A 16,774-nucleotide genomic window follows, 5' to 3' on the forward strand; every position below is an offset into this window, starting at 1 on the left:
CTCTTCTCCCTTTGCGATAGAAGAGAGTTCCCTCCTGGCATTTGGATGGAAATGAGAAATTGTGAGTTCATTGAGTACACTTGGATATTATGCTGTTGAATGGGCTTTGGGGACGTATTCTTTCTTGAGCTGTTTTTGTTGTAATTCTTCTTTGGAGCACTTAGTACTACCTGCTACACACCAAGTTAGTACTCTCTCATTAGACACCAGGTAGAAAATCAACACCGGAAATAAGATAAAAATAAAATAAAAACGGCCAAGGTTAGAGTACCCCAGTAAGGTACATGAACCTGCAAGCTGGTCGAGTGACCTCCAGTGGAACCGAATCTGTCATTCCCCGGTCCAGACCAAACGGCTCTTCTGCTTTGTTATTCTCAATCTGCTCACATGAGCTCCCATGACCTTGACCATCGTGAAAACCTGAAGGGTATAAAGCCTTGATTCTCTCTCTCTCTCTCCAAGACTGGCTTTCATCTCACCCATCCAGCAACCACTCTTCCATCTCTCAAGACAAGCCTCAATTGCTTTGACACAACCCAATACTTAAAGAGAACCAGACTTCCCTCTGTCTTTCTATACTTCTATTCTTCCCAAGCGGACTTAATCCAGTTCAATCCATACATAACACACTATACCCCGCACACCTACAACAACACAACACAACCGAGATAGAAATGTCCGTCTCCATCGAAACAACCACCCCCATCGTCCCCGTCAAGCAGGACGCAACCCCCAAAATGACCGCATCCAACAAACTGCCCGAGTTCAGCCTCGCGGGAAAAGTCGTCTGTGTCTCCGGCGCAGCCCGCGGCCTAGGCCTAACCCAAGCAGAGGCGCTTCTCGAAGCCGGTGCCCGCGTTTACGCCCTTGATCGTCTTGAGGAGCCTGTAAGCCACCCACCAAGCCCCCCCTACCTACTACTAGAACCCCAACTAACAAAAGATACAGTGTCCCGAATTCACCACGATCCAAAAGCGCGCGCGCGAAGAACTCGGCACAGACTTCCACTACCGCCGGATCGACGTCCGCGACACCGAGCTCCTGCACAGCACGATCGAGGCCATCGCCAACGCAGAGGGCCGTCTAGACGGTCTTGTTGCGGCCGCTGGAATCCAGCAGGAGACGCCCGCGCTGGAGTATACGTCGCAGGACGCGAATAGGATGTTCGAGGTTAACGTCACGGGCGTTATGATGACTGCTCAGGCTGTCGCGAAGCAGATGATTCGTTTTGGGAATGGAGGCAGTATTGCGCTTATTGCTAGTATGAGTGGGACTATTGCGAATCGGGTAAGTCTCCCACTATTTCACCGTTCCATCCGGGATTAGCATAGCCCGGGGAAATCCCCCGCATTCGAGAGATAGATAGCTAATGAGTTGTTCCATGCAGGGCCTCATCTGCTCCGCCTACAACGCCTCCAAGGCCGCTGTCATCCAGCTCGCGCGCAACCTCGCCTCGGAGTGGGGCATGTACAATATCCGCGTGAACACCATTTCCCCGGGGTACATTGTTACCGCGATGGTTGAGCAGTTGTTCGTGCAGTACCCTGAGCGCCGCGACGAGTGGCCCAAGCATAACATGCTCGGCCGTCTGAGCTCCCCGCAGGAGTACCGCGGTGCTGCGGTGTTCTTGCTCTCTGACGCGAGCTCCTTTATGACGGGGAGTGATTTGCGCATTGATGGGGGGCATGCGGCTTGGTAAATTCGGTTGTTACTGCCAAGAAACACTGACTGCCCCTCTCTGATTCCTGGTGTTTTCGCATGAGCATTTCCGTTCATGGTTTATGTTTTCTTGCTCTGCTTGTCTTGTCTTACCTACGACTAATCGCTCAGATCATTGTATGGCGTTCTGGAAGCGATTGCACGTTCGTTATGTTTTGTCTTGTCTTGTTCTCACTAATCTTATCATGTACCCTACTATGTACTCATTTCAAAAGAGTTATCTAGCGAGCGACCATGGTGTTGGCGAGGTGTTATCGATGCTACATAGACCTCCAGTCAGTTTCAGTCTCAGTTACTAAATCAATCAATCATGTATTTACATTTCAATTCATTCCAATTTCTTTCCCATGCGAATCAGCAACTAAGGATAAACTCACCTAAGTGTGCAGCGTCACCCACTTAGTGTCCGATCTGACAGCACCTGACCCCACCACCACAGCGTTGATCACTTCCGGCTCCACGTCTGCACTTCTTATTAGCCGACACCACCCGGCTTCATGGGTGATGCCCAAGGCGCATTCTGACTGGTGAGTTGATCCTCCAATGATTGTGTGTTTAGCCTACTTTTCCAGGTTTTCTAACCTGTTCAAGGCTCCCCGCGACCACACCTGATTTCTGGGGAACTACTAGTGGTAGTCTGATCGGTTCCGAGTTATCCACGGATCAGACGGAGCGCGTGCGGTTGATGACTTCAACGGTTCTCTGTATTCGAATCAACGGAGGGATACCAGACCTTGACCTGGGCAGCGGCATGGCATGGCCAACTTTCTACCTGGGTTGCTGGTTCGGAAAAGTACATTGCGTACTGCTTGGGTCATGAGGACGATCAGTCAAACATTTGCCTCCTAGGCTGTCCACGTTCACGATTTCCGCCACTGGTGTTGTCTACTGCGGTCAAAGTCGGGGAAACTTCCGCCCAATCCACCGGCCACGCTGGCCCAGTTGATTACCCGTTACCGTTTCAAGCCCTCTGCAGTATCATTAATTTTCACGGTAGGTTTGCCCAAATGGTAGTATAGGCTAATTTGAAACCCAGCTGCGAACCACGCGCGCACGAGGGTTGATAGGGAGGCTGTTTCCCTCCCGTCAGCCACAGCCACGTCGCCAACGCCAAACCGTTCAACGTTAGGATCGATGTGCCACTGGGGAGTTATTGGACAGAGTCAGAGAGATGTTCACTTATCGACACTAGTGCACTAGAGGCCGGCTGGTACCAATATGCACCGGTGACTTGGTTTCGGTTCTCGTCTAGGCAATTCCATCCGTTCAAGGAATCAAATAACGGCTAGAGCCCAGTGACACAAAGTGTTGAGGATGAGCGGTGACTGGTCTGATATGTATGTCAATCGAAGCCTGCAGCGCAGGACAGTTCTCTCTGCAGGTGATATATTTTGCCACTGGATAAATATTCCGTCTTCACCATTCACCATTCAGCGACCATGATTCAAGCACACGTTTACATCGCAGAGCATTTGTGCTACCCTGATCCTGGAGGTCGAGTATCCGTGTGGTCCGTGAAACCGATATGTGTTTGTGGCACCATCCTATAGATGGATAAACGAGACAAGCATTGTGCTTCGTACGACGTCCCTGCCAATCAACAGGCTTGTGTTTCAGGTAACTCAGATACTCATGTTCCGATTGCTTGTACGAGTCTCCTGTATCTCCCGAGTCAAGCGAGCGTCTTTGCGTTATCACGCACGTTGTCGACTTATCGATCGGTAAGGGTGTTGCATTGGGCATCAGGCCTGCTGACGGTCCGAGCCTTTATCCTCAGCTCTGAATGGATTGATGTCGTCGGTACTGGTATCGAAATTTGCGGCGCAGCTTTCAGGCACTGCATTGTTTCACTGCTTGTACATGTAGCCGAGGTTCCTACCACTGACGAGAACATGTCAACATCTTCTGCCCATGTTCCAATTGCTCGCGGTTGACTCGGCAGTACTAGGAATCTTGGTGCAACAATTAGGATAATACTCACAAGTACTGTGTCGTTCGAAGATGTCCCAACTTCATACAGCGTGCTGTTATACCTCATTGTAGCAGATGTATTGTTACTCCAAAGTGCTGACTCTTTCTGGTCCAGCACACAATCAGAACACTCCTGGGACTGTTGTGCCCTCGGAGACAGGAGTGCCTTGATATGCCCTTTGGTTCCTCGCTTTTACCGGGTGCTTTACTCCGTAGTCAGCCCAGAACTGGACTCGCGTAGAGAGGGAATGTAGAGGTTTTGATATGATGAAAAGGCTTCGAATGGGGTATGGCTTCTGACTTTTGGAGCACGAGGCTATTGCTTTTGTCTCGACAACTGTCAAAATGAGTGTTGCCTGTTCCCATTGAAGGTCCTTTAATGGTGGCCGCCGGTCCGCACAGGGAAGGTACGCTGCTAACCCAGTGACTGGTACGCGTTCAGGAAAGAGGTTGCTCGACGAGGCTTACATATCGAACTATAATGATGATGTCATTGAATTTCTGAAAGGTTCTAAGCTTGCGCAGAACATGTTAATGTTTGTTTTCTCCAGGCGTTGGCAGCATGGTAATTGTCACGTGCCGAATGGCCTAAACCGTAAATGGAGCTGTGTCTTCCCCGGATCTCTGGCAGCTCCGCGTCTTTACTCTCCTCAACAATCATCAAGTGGAAGAAGATGAGAGCTACGCGCCTGAATAGCATGTTGCAAAATTGCACGCCTCCTACCGGGTTCCCAGTATGACCTCCGCTTACCCGTTCCGTTTACCGAGGAAGCCCAATCGTACCGCTGGCTATATCCGCCACTTGGCGTCGGAAAAGCCAAAAACCAAGTCCTCCCCGCAAGGAACCCCTGCACCATAGAGATGTCAATTGAACAGGGAGATGGCTAGAGGAAAGGAAGAACTTTCAGCTTGATTACTCACGAAGATAAGAGCCTGCCCGATGGACTCGGTCGAAAGAATCTCTCTTCACTCGGACGGGGCTGGTGGGCCGGTTTCTCAGAAGAGTCCGTCCTCACCACGATCACGACCACGCTCCGCTTCAGATGCGCGACAGCGGAAATTGCGAAAGGTGACCCGGGCCTGTGATGCTTGCAAAGCCAAGAAGAAGGCCTGCACCGGAACTATCCCTTGTGGGCCATGTGTCCGCCGCAAGCTGAGCTGCACCTACAATACAGACTACCATCGCGGTGTTGCCGTGACTCCTCCCCCGTCCACATCGCGCACACGGCACGAATCACCAACTCCAACACCCCGACACACTACGCAAGATACGGAAAGTGAATCAGCGACCCCCTACGAACCAGAGCAACGGCCCCCTGCAGACGTTGCCGATCAGTATTGGGGTCCGACATCCGCGCACTCATTTCTAGGCTGGGCAGTTCGAGACCTGCCAGCTACACCGGCGGATGGTGCGACGAATGCGCGTGAGGCAGATCGTGGTTCGAAGGCTTCGATATTGCACTTTGGAGACCGCATTCCTCCAGATGTGCAGTTGGCAGATTTCGAATGGCCGGCCAAAGAAGAGGCAGAAAGCCTGACGCGTCGTTACTTCGAATTTGCTTGCCCGACCTACCGCACATTGCATCAACCAACAATCGAGGGAATTATTCATGAGCTGTACGGTGAGGGCAGTCACTATGACGGTCGCAGCCCCTTGCCCGTCGAATCCGCTGCGTCTTATGCGATACTCTTGATGGTGTTCAGCACGGCTACTATGTTTCGTTCAGGAGACAATGGCCGTATGACTGATGCGGACGATGCGGGCTGGAAAATTAGTGAGCTTTATTTTGTCAAAGCAGAACAATTTCTGTCCCAAGAGATAGGCATACCGACGCTCCAATCGGCGCAGGCACGATTCCTCATGGTACTTTACCTATTGAGCTCATCGCGCGCGAATAAAGCATGGTTCACTCTCGGCACTGCAATTCAATTGATGATGGCGCTTGGGTTACATAGCAGGCGGTCAAGGAGAGATCATAATGGGGAGGATTTAGTGCAAAGAGAATGTCGGCGTCGGATTCTATGGGGCTCATATACGCTGGACAAGTACCTAAGCGTCATCTTGGGAAGACCGCGTTTGTGGCATGATGGTGATGTAGACGAAGACCTCCCAGCGAGAGTGAATGATGTTGATCTCCTGCCAACAAGCATCCAAGCCCCAAAACGAGACTGCGTGATGGATGCACCCGTATTCCATGCTTTATTAGCTCGCACACTCTCGCAAGCCGCCAAGGAGCCATACGTCGTGGCTGGCATAACAACCCGCGATCAACTAAACACTATCAGAGCACTGTGCGAGAACGTTGCAGAATGGCGCGCTGGTCTACCACCTCTTCTGTCCGGGCATATTCATCCCAGCAGTCTTGTTCCCGTATTTCAACGTCAACTCACTGTCCTGCAGCTGGCACGCTTGCATCTTCTGATGTTCATCACCAGGCCCCTACTACTGCGCAATTATGGTCAAACCTGGCCTGAATGTGAAGTTAGCTATATTCACCACCTTGGGACTTGCTTGACGGCTGCCCGAGACGCAACAGAGATGATTCTTACCTTTGTCCGCGAGAACCAGCTATTCCATGCATTCTGGTACTCTCAATACATTGCCTTCAACGCACTTTCGATCCTCTACATCTACCTAATTCAGGTGCGGCGGGGACGAATCCCCCCAATTGGCAGCAGTATCACTGAGTCCTCCGACATGGCATCGCTCGACGAAGAAACTCTATACCACCTATGCGAAACGGCACAGTACCATCTCGCCGATGCCACCGTGCGGAACGCCCCGTCATGGAAATATAGCGCTATTCTACAGGGCCTTCGACGAGAGCTGGAGCGCTTAGGTTTGATGTCGCCGTACGCTGAAGCGTCTACTGCACGTCCGACGTCGACTGACACCACAAACACACCGCATGCGTCTCATCGTGATGCCCAACCAATTCCTATCAATTCAAACTACAGTCAAACAGGAAATACGGAACACATTGCGAATGAATCCATAGTTGGACCAGACGGCAATTACATTTCTTTCACTGGGATGCCTCGTCCTGCTGAGCCTTTCTTTGTGGACCCCCGGACAGAATACTTGTTCGACAGCTTTGCGACAGATAAGGACATGATGCTAGATTTCTGGCCGCAGCTGGATAGCTTGCCAATAAGTAGGTCTTCGATCTACAATCATTTCATACGTGTCATTAACATTATTCGCAGGCTATATGGGATAAACGGCTGGGTCAATGAGTTCATGTCCGGGTACTTGCGCCCGGATGGCCCATTCCACAATACATGTATCATCGACATCCAGATGAACTTTCTCCGCCTAGTTTCTGATGACTGGGGACCGATGACGAAAGTGTACCGGTGCAACACCGATCCAAGCCCACGGTCTGAACGCGGATTTTGGCCGATCAAGCCCCCAACTTTTCCGACAACTTTTCCGACACATCGCATAAACACGAGTTTAAAGCAAGAGATACCCACGTCTACAGTACCTACTACCCAAATTTCAAACTCTGCCTGATCAAGCTACTCGCGATGTCTCTACCGACTCATTTCACTCTCAACACCGGAGCCAAGATTCCAGCGGTGGGATTCGGAACATGGCAAGCCAAGCCGCTCGAAGTGGAAAACGCAGTGGAAGTCGCATTGAAGCAGGGCTACCGTCACATCGACTGCGCCGCTATCTACCGCAATGAGACCGAAGTCGGCAACGGCATTCGCAAGTCAGGTGTGCCTCGTGAAGAGATCTTCTTGACGGGCAAGCTTTGGAACACCAAACACGCACCGGAGGATGTCGAACCTGCCCTAGACAAGACATTGAAGGACCTGGGTACAGATTACCTTGACCTCTACCTCATGCACTGGCCTTGGTGAGTTCTGTCATAGTTCCAACGCCGATTTGCTCTCTGCTAACATAAGACACAGCGCCTTCAAACCTAGTGACAAGTGGTTCCCTCTCGACGACAACGGTGTCTTCCAGCTGGCGGGTATCGACTACGTTACAACATACAAGGCTATGGAAAAGTTACTAGCCACAGACAAGGTCCGCGCAATTGGTGTTTCCAACTTCAACATTCGCCGGCTCGAGGAGCTACTGAGCCAAGTCAACATCGTCCCGGCCGCCAACCAAATTGAAGCGCACCCCTACCTCCAGCAACCGGAGCTTCTCCAGTTCTGCCAAAGCAAGAACATTCTCATCGAGGCTTATTCCCCACTGGGAAACAATCAGACCGGTGCCCCTCGCACAGTTGACGACCCCGCTGTCCACGAAGTTGCGAAACAATTGAGCATGGACCCCGGCCCGCTCCTGGCAAGCTGGGGTGTGCAGCGCGGAACAGTTGTTCTATCTAAGAGTGTCACCCCATCGCGAATTGCAGCCAACCTTCAGGTTAAGCACCTCCCTAATGACGCTTTCGCCACGCTTAATGCTCTTGGGCGCCACAAGCGTTTCAACTTCCCTGCCAACTGGGGTTACGATATCTTTGAGGAGGCTGGAGAGGAAGCTGTACGGAAGATTGCCGTTGAAGTTGGGCCTGCAAACAAGCTCAAGTTTACTGTTTAAAGAGGAAAACAGGTGTACAAGAATTAAGATAGAATGAATAACATTAGGGCTCAATTCTTTGAGATATGCAGTACATGACTTGAGGTAACCTTCCTTATGAGAGAGACACTTGTGAGTCGCGCCAGCCTTTGTAGCCTGTAGTAACTTGAGGATCGTAGAAGGAAAGAGCACTCTTGGTCGTACCTGCCGCGCCATCGCCTCCTAGCCAGGAAACTACGCCCAGTCGCGCCTTCCTCGCTCAGAATACTCAACAAAGTCGACGAGAATTGAAAGAGCTACCAGGCGGGCACCTGCACCTGCCTCTGTCAGTAAAGCGATAGGAGCAAGCTCCTGAGCGCTCCACTCGCTCGCTGCCTCGGTTGTTGCGGTACAGGGTCAGACTCATGTGGCGGATTCTTTCTGCGGATATCCGCCTCGAAATCCGTCAAGCCCCCACACCGGCGGAAAAGCAACCACCTCCGCATTTCCCTGGAAGGCTCCAACTTTCCTTCTCTCCTGCAGTGGAATCGATTTTCCGGCCTTCTCTCCACGATTCGCATAATCGGATCATGGCAACGGATACACCCCGTCTGGGGCGCTGCATATCCGAGATGGCGCCTTTCGGTTTTGATTTTATAAGTCACTTCGTCTCTTGGTCTTATTCCTTCAAGAAAAAACGCCCATTGATACCACCTACACCATGGCATCGCCAGCTGTTCTACGTCCGGTGACTCCATCATCGGAGCGCTCGAATGAGGCTCTTACACCGACGAGCCAGGCTTCACCAGCGACTTCTGTAACGGAGGTTGACGAGAGCGCGATTTATACTATTGATGACCTTTTGCGGGCAAGGGCTGAGGGGGATAAGGCTGATGAGCCTATTGTTGCGTATCCGACGAAAGGAACAGACTATAAGTATTATACGCCGCGAGAGGTGAGTTGCTTTGTCTGCAAGCGTCGAGATCGGTAGGCTGATGCGCGTCCTGGGATAGCTACACAATCTGGTCGAAGCGGCTTCAATCACATACGTCAAGACGATCCCACAACGACGAACATCTGATGACCCGGTACAAGTCGTTGGACTACTTGGTCCATCCGACTTTGAGTACCTGATCACGTTACTTGCGGTCTCGCGCCTGGGACATACGGTCCTCCTTCTGTCGACGCGAATTGCGGAAGATGCGTATGTTAGTCTTCTCGAGGCCACCAAGGCTTCGTTCCTCATCGCGTACCCTGCGTTTGAAGCTGTTGGGACGAATGCGACACAACGGACTGGAGCTGTGCTGCAGCCGGTGCTTACAAAGGAGGACTACATTAACACCACCGAGAAACTACGAGAAGCGCAATTGGACGGCATAGTCGAGAACAAGCATATTACCTGGATTATCCACTCGTCTGGCTCGACCGGTCATCCGAAACCTATCTATCAGACACATGCAGGAGCATTGAAGAACTACGCAAACAACTTTGGTCTGAAAGGCTTCATCACACTGCCACTTTATCACGCCCATGGCATTAGCTGTCTTTTTCGTGCTATGCACTCGCAGAAACACATCTACATGTACAATGCGGAGCTTCCGTTGACAGGGTCATATCTACTCACGACACTACAAGAGCATCCAGAAATTGAAGTCCTCTACGCTGTTCCATATGGTCTGAAGTTACTCTCTGAGTCAGAAGAAAGTATGAAGGTGCTCGCGCGATTGGAACTCGTCATGTTTGGCGGCTCGTCTTGCCCCAAACCAATTGGCGACAAACTTGCGCAAAACGGTGTCCGCCTTGTTTCTCACTATGGAACTACAGAGACCGGTCAGCTCATGACATCGTTCCGTGAGCGATCAGATCTCGACTGGGACTACGTCCGACCTGGTCCGACGCTCGTTCCTTTCATCCGTTGGGAGGAGCAAATGCCTGGCATTTACGAGCTTTGCGTTCTCGAGGGCTGGCCCTCAAAGGTAGCGAGTAACCGACCTGACGGAGCATACGCAACGAAGGACTTGTTTGAGAAGCACCCAACCACAGAAAATGCGTGGCGATACTACGCTCGTCTAGACGACACACTTGTACTGGAAAACGGCGAGAAAGCCAACCCGTTGGTGATTGAAGGTGTCGCACGCAATCATCCCAATGTTGGCGAAGCGGTTGCCTTTGGCGCAAACAGGCCACGGCTTGGGCTCTTCTTGGTTCGCGCTGAAGGTACCAGCGAAACAGACGAGGAAATCGTCGATTCCGTCATGCCGGCAATCGAAAAGTGCAATGCTGAAAACCCAGCGTATGCATACATCTCTCGAGACATGATTCGCGTCTTGCTTTCCGATGCAGTCTACCGCAAGACCGACAAAGGTACGGTCATCCGCTCTGCCTTCTACCGTGACTTTGCGGATCAGATTAGCCAGGTCTATGATCAAGAAGATGCAAGCGGGAGTCAGGTGCTTGAAGGCGAAGACCTTATTTCATTCCTCCGCGACAGCTTGCTCGATATCACTTCTCTTGATGCCGGCTCATTGCAGAATTCAACGGATGTTTTCAGCCTGGGCGTCGACAGTCTCCAGTCTCTGCGTTTGCGAAGCGTTATTCTGAAGACAATGGACCTCGGTGGCAAGAAGCTTTCTCAGAACTTTGTCTTTGAGAACCCGACGATTCAGGCTATGGCTGATGAGCTCACTCGATTGAGGCTCGGTGGCAGCCCTCAGCAACAGAGACCAGTCGAGGAACGTATGACTGATCTCATTGAGAAGTATAGCAGTAACTTCAAGGCGCATGCTCCAGTTGTAAGGGATGATGACGGCGAATATGTCGTTGTGACTGGCGCCACTGGCTCGCTGGGTGCTCATGTTGTTACCCAGCTGGTTCAGTCAGAGCGCGTCCGGAAGGTCTACTGTCTTGTCCGCGCCGCCTCACCTCTATCAGCTTTTCACAGAGTGCGACAAAGTCTGCATGCTCGTTTCTTATCATCAAGCCTCAGTCCCGACGCAGAACGCAAGATCGTTGCGCTGCCTTCCGACCTCTCAAACAGTACCCGACTTGGTCTCAGCGAAGCAGTATATGAAGAAATTGTCAGTTCTGTTACAGCTGTGATGCACTGTGCCTGGTCCGTCAACTTCAACTGGGCTCTAGAGAGCTTTGAGCAGCCGTGCATCGCTGCAACGCGCAATCTGATAGATCTCTGTCTAGAGACGCGAGGCCCTCAACCGGCCAAGTTCTCATTCTGCTCGTCTGTCAGCACAGTCGCTCGTACACCAGGGAACTGGGTGCCAGAAGCCCTTCCTGAGTCCCTCGCCTACGCTCAATCCATGGGCTATGCTCAGTCGAAGCTGGTAACCGAACATATCGTCAACCGCGCGTGTCATGAAACAAATCTAGTATCCCGGGTATTGCGCGTTGGACAGATCGTAGCAGACACAGAGCATGGTATCTGGAATGCTACCGAGGCCATTCCTATGATCTTCCAGACGGCCGAGACAATTAATGCTCTTCCTATCCTCGACGATGTTCTTTCCTGGACGCCCGTTGACACGATCGCGTCCAGCGTCATTGAAGCGACGCTTTCATCGACAGGTGCCGAAGTTCTCAATGTCACCAACCCAGCTCTTAATCACTGGACAAAAGACCTTCTCCCTCTTCTCAAGCAAGCGGGACTGTCGTTCGAAGTTCTTCCCAAGCGCGAATGGCTTGCTCGTCTCCGCATCTCAAACACGGACCCAACACTCAACCCACCCATCAAACTCCTCAACTTCTTCGCAAGCAAATACGACAACGACAACCCAGCTCGCGTCCTTCTCTACGACACAAAGAAGTGCCAATCTGCCGCCCCATCTCTCTACAACACTTCCGGTCTGACGCAGGAGTTCGTCACGCGCTTCATCCAATACTTCCGCCGGCACGCCTGGTCTCCATCGCCTACATCAAGCGTCTCTTCTCCCAAGAACGTCGTCTTCCTAACGGGCCCCTGCGGTTCCGGCAAAACCACCGCTGCGCTTTTCCTTACGCAGGAATTCACCATCTCGAAAATCGAGGGCGACGATCTACACTCGCGTGTCTCCCGAGCAAAGATGGCCTCCGGTATCCCGCTCTCGGACTCAGACCGATGGGAATGGCTCGCTCATATTCGTGGCGCCGTGATGGATCGTCTTCTTCAATCATCTCTCACCCCCTCAGCAGGAATAGTCGTTACCTGTTCCGCCCTACGAAGATCCTACCGCGACGAACTACGCAAGCTTGCATATCTTTTGGAGGAGCCAGTCAATGTTACCTTCATTCATTTGTCTGTTGGGAAGGAAGGTGAGGCAGACCTCAAGGAGCGACTAGTACTTAGGGAGAAGGAAGAAGGGCATTATATGGCTTCTGGAATGGTAGAGTCGCAGCTTGAGGCGCTGGAGAGTCCGGAGGAAGAGAGGGATGTTGTGCTTGTTGATGCCAAGGGTGAGAAGAGAGTTGTGTTGGATGAGGTGGAAAGCGTTGTCAGGAGCGTTCTGGGTTGATTTTCTTTATTTCAGGCGTCTCCGGTTGTTTGTTTCTAGTAGACTTTTTCGTTTAATATGACATGATAAGTTAACGCTGCAATGTTCTTTACTACTACTATACACGCTATGTAGTGCTGGATGATGAGCTTTGGTGTAAGTACCTATCGATGGAAGCGCGGGTCAGATGACGCGTGCCATAGGTATCCCTCCCCCAGCGCGGGCCCTTTGAGTCCCAGCCAACTTCATCGTTACTATAGGTAATGACCTCCAAACAGCCTCAAGTCACTCGCTATTCGATTTTCGCATCCACTCACCTCGCGGGCTATTGCTGCTTTGGCGTCGTCATAAACAGTATCCAACTATAAAGCAAGGGTTTTGAGCACCAAGCCATCCTGCTAGACCGATCGCTATATCTCTCGGCAAACACAAGCTGCATCACCTCGGAATAAAGCAGAAACACGAACGGATATGAATCCTGCACCGCCAACTCCTTCTCCCGCTCTATCTGTCACTAGCGGAAATCAACCGGAAACGAAGCGGAGAAATGGCGCCACACACCGGATAATCGACTTTCTGTCTCAGTCACTCTCGTAATTCGATCAATATCGCGCAGCTGACATCGCATCAACCCACCAACGAGTCAGAAACCTCCTACCCCGCATCCTGACACCTCCGGTTCCCCAGGTCCTGCAAAGCTGGGGATGATCTTGGCTGTCCTTGGCTGCGGATATGCCGTCCAGCACTGGCTCGTGCAGCTGTGGGGTTTGAGCTTCTCGCTCGTTAAGTTGCAGGTTACAAGGGTCCTATGCCACCTTGCGCTGCGGTTTCCTCCGAACATGGATGCGATCGTTGCTTTTCCGCTGGGGTCTTTGTTTGCCCGGGTGGGATATATAAGAGATCTCGCTGGCTGGGTTGGTTGGGGTATGGGTGGTGAGAGCTGTCCAGAGTTGAGCTGTTCTTTGTCTTGTCTTCTTGTGCTGAAATGGCTGCTCCCAACTCTAACAGACCCGCTGAGACTGACATTGTTGTTGACGAGAAGATGCACGACCCTGATCATGTTGAGAAGGTGATGCACACTGTTGCGATCGACAATATCCAGGTTCTTGGACTCAGAGTCGAGGATGCGGAGTTCTACACGAACTTTCCTCCTGAGAAGAGGAAGCAGATGTTGTGGAAGGTATGAGCTTTGTCCATTCACCTAAAGCACCTTTCCTTGCTAACATCATGATAGATTGACATCCGCCTGATTCCCATGCTGGCCGTCTTATACCTGATTTCGCACCTTGACCGAGCCAACATCGGTAATGCAAAGATTGAGGGACTTACCACCGACCTCGGCCTCGACGGCGTCAAGTGGAATATTGTGCTCTCAATATTCTTCGTTCCATATGTCCTGTTGGGTAAGAACTTGATTGCGTTTACCTCGAACGGAGCTAACTGGAGCAGAGGTCCCAAGTAACATGCTTCTGAAGCGCTTTGCGCGACCTTCAGTCTATCTCGGAATCCTCATCACCTGCTGGGGGATCATCATGACCTTGACCGGCATAACGCAGAACTTTGCCGGACTGATGGTGACCAGGATTCTTCTCGGTGTTTTCGAGTACGTCCTTGCCTACGCCTTGTCTCCGTTCTTGATAGAGTGAATAATATTTCTAATGAGCATACAGAGCGGGCTTCTTCCCTGGCGCCGTCTACCTCTGCACATTCTGGTACATGCCCAAGGAACTCTCCACCCGCCTTGCAATCTTCTACTGTGCCTCCGCCCTCTCAGGCGCCTTCTCGGGCCTCCTCGCCGCCGGAATCGCAGAGATGGACGGTGTTGGCGGCCAGGCGGGCTGGCGCTGGATCTTCATCCTTGAGGGTATTGCAACCGTCTTCCTAGGCGGTTTGTGCTTTTTCCTCCTGATTGACTCGCCTCAGCTCTCCACAAAGTGGCTTGACCCTGATGAGATCAAGTACCTCGAAATCCAACACTTTGTCAAGGAGGGCGGCCATTTCAAGGACGAAAAGAAGCGCACGAGCTGGAAGGATATCAAGGGGACGATGCTGAATTGGCGCATGTACTGCCTTGCTTATATCTTGCTCGCGCAGTCTGCTTGTTCTTATGGTACGGACATGGCCCCCCTTCTCTCTCCAAACTCAAACCTCAAACTAATCAACGACCCAGGAACAAAATTCACCCTGCCCACAATAACAAAAGCCATGGGCTTCCAAGACACAAACGCCCAACTCATGACCGTCCCCCCCTACGTCGCCGGCGCGATCTCAGCAGTGTTCTTCTCGAAACTCTCCGACCGGTTCTACTGGCGCATGCCCTTCGTCGTGATCCCCCTCTGCTTCGTCATAATCGGCTATGCGGTAATCCTCTCCCTCGACGGCGCGCTCAGCACAAACGTCGGGCCAGCCTTCTTCGCAGTCATATTGACAACAATCGGGATTTACCCCATCCATCCCGCAACAACGTCCTGGACAGCGAATAACCTCGCCCCATCGAGCAGGAGAGCTATCGGCACAGCATTCAATATCTGTATTGGCAATATCGGCGGGATTATTGGGAGTTATATGTACCTTGACTCGGAGAATCCGTATTATTATACGGGGTTCGGGTTGAGTTTGGCGCTCGGGGCGAGCGCGTTGCTTGTTGCGTTGGGGCTGGAGCTGAGCTTTGTGTTTGCGAATCGGAAGAAGGCGGCTATGGATGAGAGGGAGGTAAGGGCGAGGTACTCGGATGATGAGTTGTTATCTATGGGGGATAAGTCGCCGTTGTTTAAGTATACGCTTTGAGGTGCGGAGTGGGTGATCAAGGGTGGTGTGTGTTGTTTATCAGGGGAAGGGTTATGAGGGGTTATGGTTCGAATGATGATTATGGGCTAGATCATATATTGTGTCCCTTAGTAACGAGGATATGATGTCTCCATGTATCGAGGTTAAATGTTTGTCACGATTAGCATTGTTTCTTGGTATGTGTGTAGAGGAAAGTGCGGATATATATTTCAGAACTCCCGAAGGAACAAGACAACAAAAACTCCAAAGGAACCCAAGGCCTGTGTTACAATATCATAATATACAACTCTCCAACCTCAATCATCCTCAATAGGTTCCCATGATAAAACCAAACCAAATCACGGAACCCCAAAAACACCCCCCGTCCGCCCTCCCCTCCCCGCCCTATCCACAACGCCCTCCCTCAACTTAAGCATCCTCTCAATCTCCCTCTCACTCAACCCCTGCCGATCCCTCATCCCCAAAACCTGCCTAATCGTCAACGCATCGAGGTACCTTCGTCCCCTGAAACTCTCCCTTCCCAAATCTTCCTGTTCAGCCTCTGCTTCGCGCGTGATCCGCTGCCGGGAGGATATGACCAGCAGAGCGGGGTTATTGGTTGGCTGTGGGAATATTGATGGTGATGAGGGCAACTGTTGTGAAGGGGAGTGGGTTTGTGAAGGTTGATTGAATGTACTTGAGTTTGAGAATGTAGGTGAGGGCGTGACGGGGCCGATGGAGCGGAGGGAGGCGGCGAAGTGCGGGTCGCGGCCGTCGAGGTCGATTGCTATAAATCTATCTGTCAGGTACAGGTACATTTACAGTCTCTAGGCTCTTTGGGATTTACAAGGGAGTCTGCCTGGCATGTGCAGATCAAAGGGAAGAGGATAGCTAGGCTAAATAGCCAGAGCAACGGATGGACGAAGTGAACATACCAGAGGACTTCTCAGTCGAAGCCTTCTCCCCGGAGTGATAAACCGGACCTTGTCCCGGCGTCCTAGGTTCACTTTTCGGTTGTCTCGGCGCTGAAGCCGGCGAGGGGCGAGACTGAGGAGGCGGAGGAGGCGGTTGTGATCGGTGTGTCGCGGGCGATGGTGTAGATGGTTGCTTGGGGTACTGGCGCCGCGAGGCAGCCTGCGCGGCTTGCGTAGCTGGACGCACAGGTTTAGAAGCAGATCCGCCCATTGTGACTATAACTCGCCCTGTGAACTTGGTGTAATTTGGTTGTAGAAGCTGGGGAAAGGGCGGGATTCTGGATGAATTTTTGAAGATGCGGATTGTCGGACCGGTTGGAGCTAAGCCGTTTTGGGGGGGGGGTTGT

General features: G+C 51.8%; 6 protein-coding genes across 6 annotated transcripts; 5 read left to right on the plus strand and 1 right to left on the minus strand.

The window, feature by feature from the left end:
• Positions 1–480: 480 nt before the first annotated feature.
• BDV14DRAFT_178970 (putative short chain dehydrogenase) lies at positions 481–2,052 on the plus strand. Its single transcript, XM_073769666.1, has 3 exons — positions 481–887; positions 949–1,287; positions 1,388–2,052. The coding sequence occupies exons 1-3, from the start codon at positions 675–677 to the stop codon at positions 1,697–1,699; spliced, it is 864 nt and encodes a 287-aa protein (XP_073625058.1). The 5' UTR covers positions 481–674; the 3' UTR covers positions 1,700–2,052.
• A 2,578-nt stretch (positions 2,053–4,630) lies between these two features.
• Positions 4,631–7,066, plus strand: BDV14DRAFT_210729 (transcription factor domain-containing protein; the record flags this gene model as incomplete). Its single annotated transcript, XM_073775953.1, has 3 exons — positions 4,631–4,673; positions 4,734–6,845; positions 6,898–7,066. The coding sequence occupies 3 exons, from the start codon at positions 4,631–4,633 to the stop codon at positions 6,909–6,911; spliced, it is 2,169 nt and encodes a 722-aa protein (XP_073625059.1). The 3' UTR covers positions 6,912–7,066.
• On the plus strand, positions 7,067–8,248 carry BDV14DRAFT_210731 (NADP-dependent oxidoreductase domain-containing protein; the record flags this gene model as incomplete). The annotated part of the gene is made up of 2 exons (XM_073775954.1): positions 7,067–7,556; positions 7,612–8,248. Exons 1-2 carry the CDS (start codon positions 7,222–7,224, stop codon positions 8,246–8,248), a joined length of 972 nt encoding a protein of 323 aa, XP_073625060.1. The 5' UTR covers positions 7,067–7,221.
• A 509-nt stretch (positions 8,249–8,757) lies between these two features.
• On the plus strand, positions 8,758–12,785 carry BDV14DRAFT_178975 (uncharacterized protein). The gene is made up of 2 exons (XM_073769667.1): positions 8,758–9,161; positions 9,220–12,785. Exons 1-2 carry the CDS (start codon positions 8,928–8,930, stop codon positions 12,706–12,708), a joined length of 3,723 nt encoding a protein of 1,240 aa, XP_073625061.1. The 5' UTR covers positions 8,758–8,927; the 3' UTR covers positions 12,709–12,785.
• A 539-nt stretch (positions 12,786–13,324) lies between these two features.
• On the plus strand, positions 13,325–15,838 carry BDV14DRAFT_178977 (putative MFS transporter). Its single transcript, XM_073769668.1, has 5 exons — positions 13,325–13,867; positions 13,922–14,090; positions 14,137–14,290; positions 14,358–14,797; positions 14,858–15,838. The coding sequence occupies exons 1-5, from the start codon at positions 13,673–13,675 to the stop codon at positions 15,472–15,474; spliced, it is 1,575 nt and encodes a 524-aa protein (XP_073625062.1). The 5' UTR covers positions 13,325–13,672; the 3' UTR covers positions 15,475–15,838.
• Positions 15,839–15,870: 32 nt separating this feature from the next.
• On the minus strand, positions 15,871–16,755 carry BDV14DRAFT_178978 (uncharacterized protein; the record flags this gene model as incomplete). The annotated part of the gene is made up of 1 exon (XM_073769669.1): positions 15,871–16,755. A coding segment is annotated over exon 1 (289 nt), but the record flags the coding sequence as incomplete, so codon positions are not given.
• Between the last annotated feature and the right edge of the window lie 19 nt (positions 16,756–16,774).

The sequence above is a fragment of the Aspergillus stella-maris genome (genome assembly GCF_047715825.1).
Source record: "Aspergillus stella-maris strain CBS 113639 unplaced genomic scaffold BDV14scaffold_55, whole genome shotgun sequence".
NCBI lineage: Eukaryota > Fungi > Ascomycota > Eurotiomycetes > Eurotiales > Aspergillaceae > Aspergillus > Aspergillus stella-maris.

Excerpts from the sequence above, each read along its gene's own strand:
- BDV14DRAFT_178970 (XM_073769666.1), top strand. The coding sequence starts at position 675 with ATGTCCGTCTCCATCGAAACAACCACCCCCATCGTCCCCGTCAAGCAG. Across the intron at positions 888-948 it reads TTGATCGTCTTGAGGAGCCT|TGTCCCGAATTCACCACGAT; the intron begins GTAAGCCACCCA and ends CAAAAGATACAG. Across the intron at positions 1,288-1,387 it reads GTGGGACTATTGCGAATCGG|GGCCTCATCTGCTCCGCCTA; the intron begins GTAAGTCTCCCA and ends TGTTCCATGCAG.
- BDV14DRAFT_178975 (XM_073769667.1), top strand. The coding sequence starts at position 8,928 with ATGGCATCGCCAGCTGTTCTACGTCCGGTGACTCCATCATCGGAGCGC. Across the intron at positions 9,162-9,219 it reads AGTATTATACGCCGCGAGAG|CTACACAATCTGGTCGAAGC; the intron begins GTGAGTTGCTTT and ends GTCCTGGGATAG.
- BDV14DRAFT_178977 (XM_073769668.1), top strand. The coding sequence starts at position 13,673 with ATGGCTGCTCCCAACTCTAACAGACCCGCTGAGACTGACATTGTTGTT. Across the intron at positions 14,291-14,357 it reads ATTCTTCTCGGTGTTTTCGA|AGCGGGCTTCTTCCCTGGCG; the intron begins GTACGTCCTTGC and ends ATGAGCATACAG. Across the intron at positions 14,798-14,857 it reads GCAGTCTGCTTGTTCTTATG|GAACAAAATTCACCCTGCCC; the intron begins GTACGGACATGG and ends TCAACGACCCAG.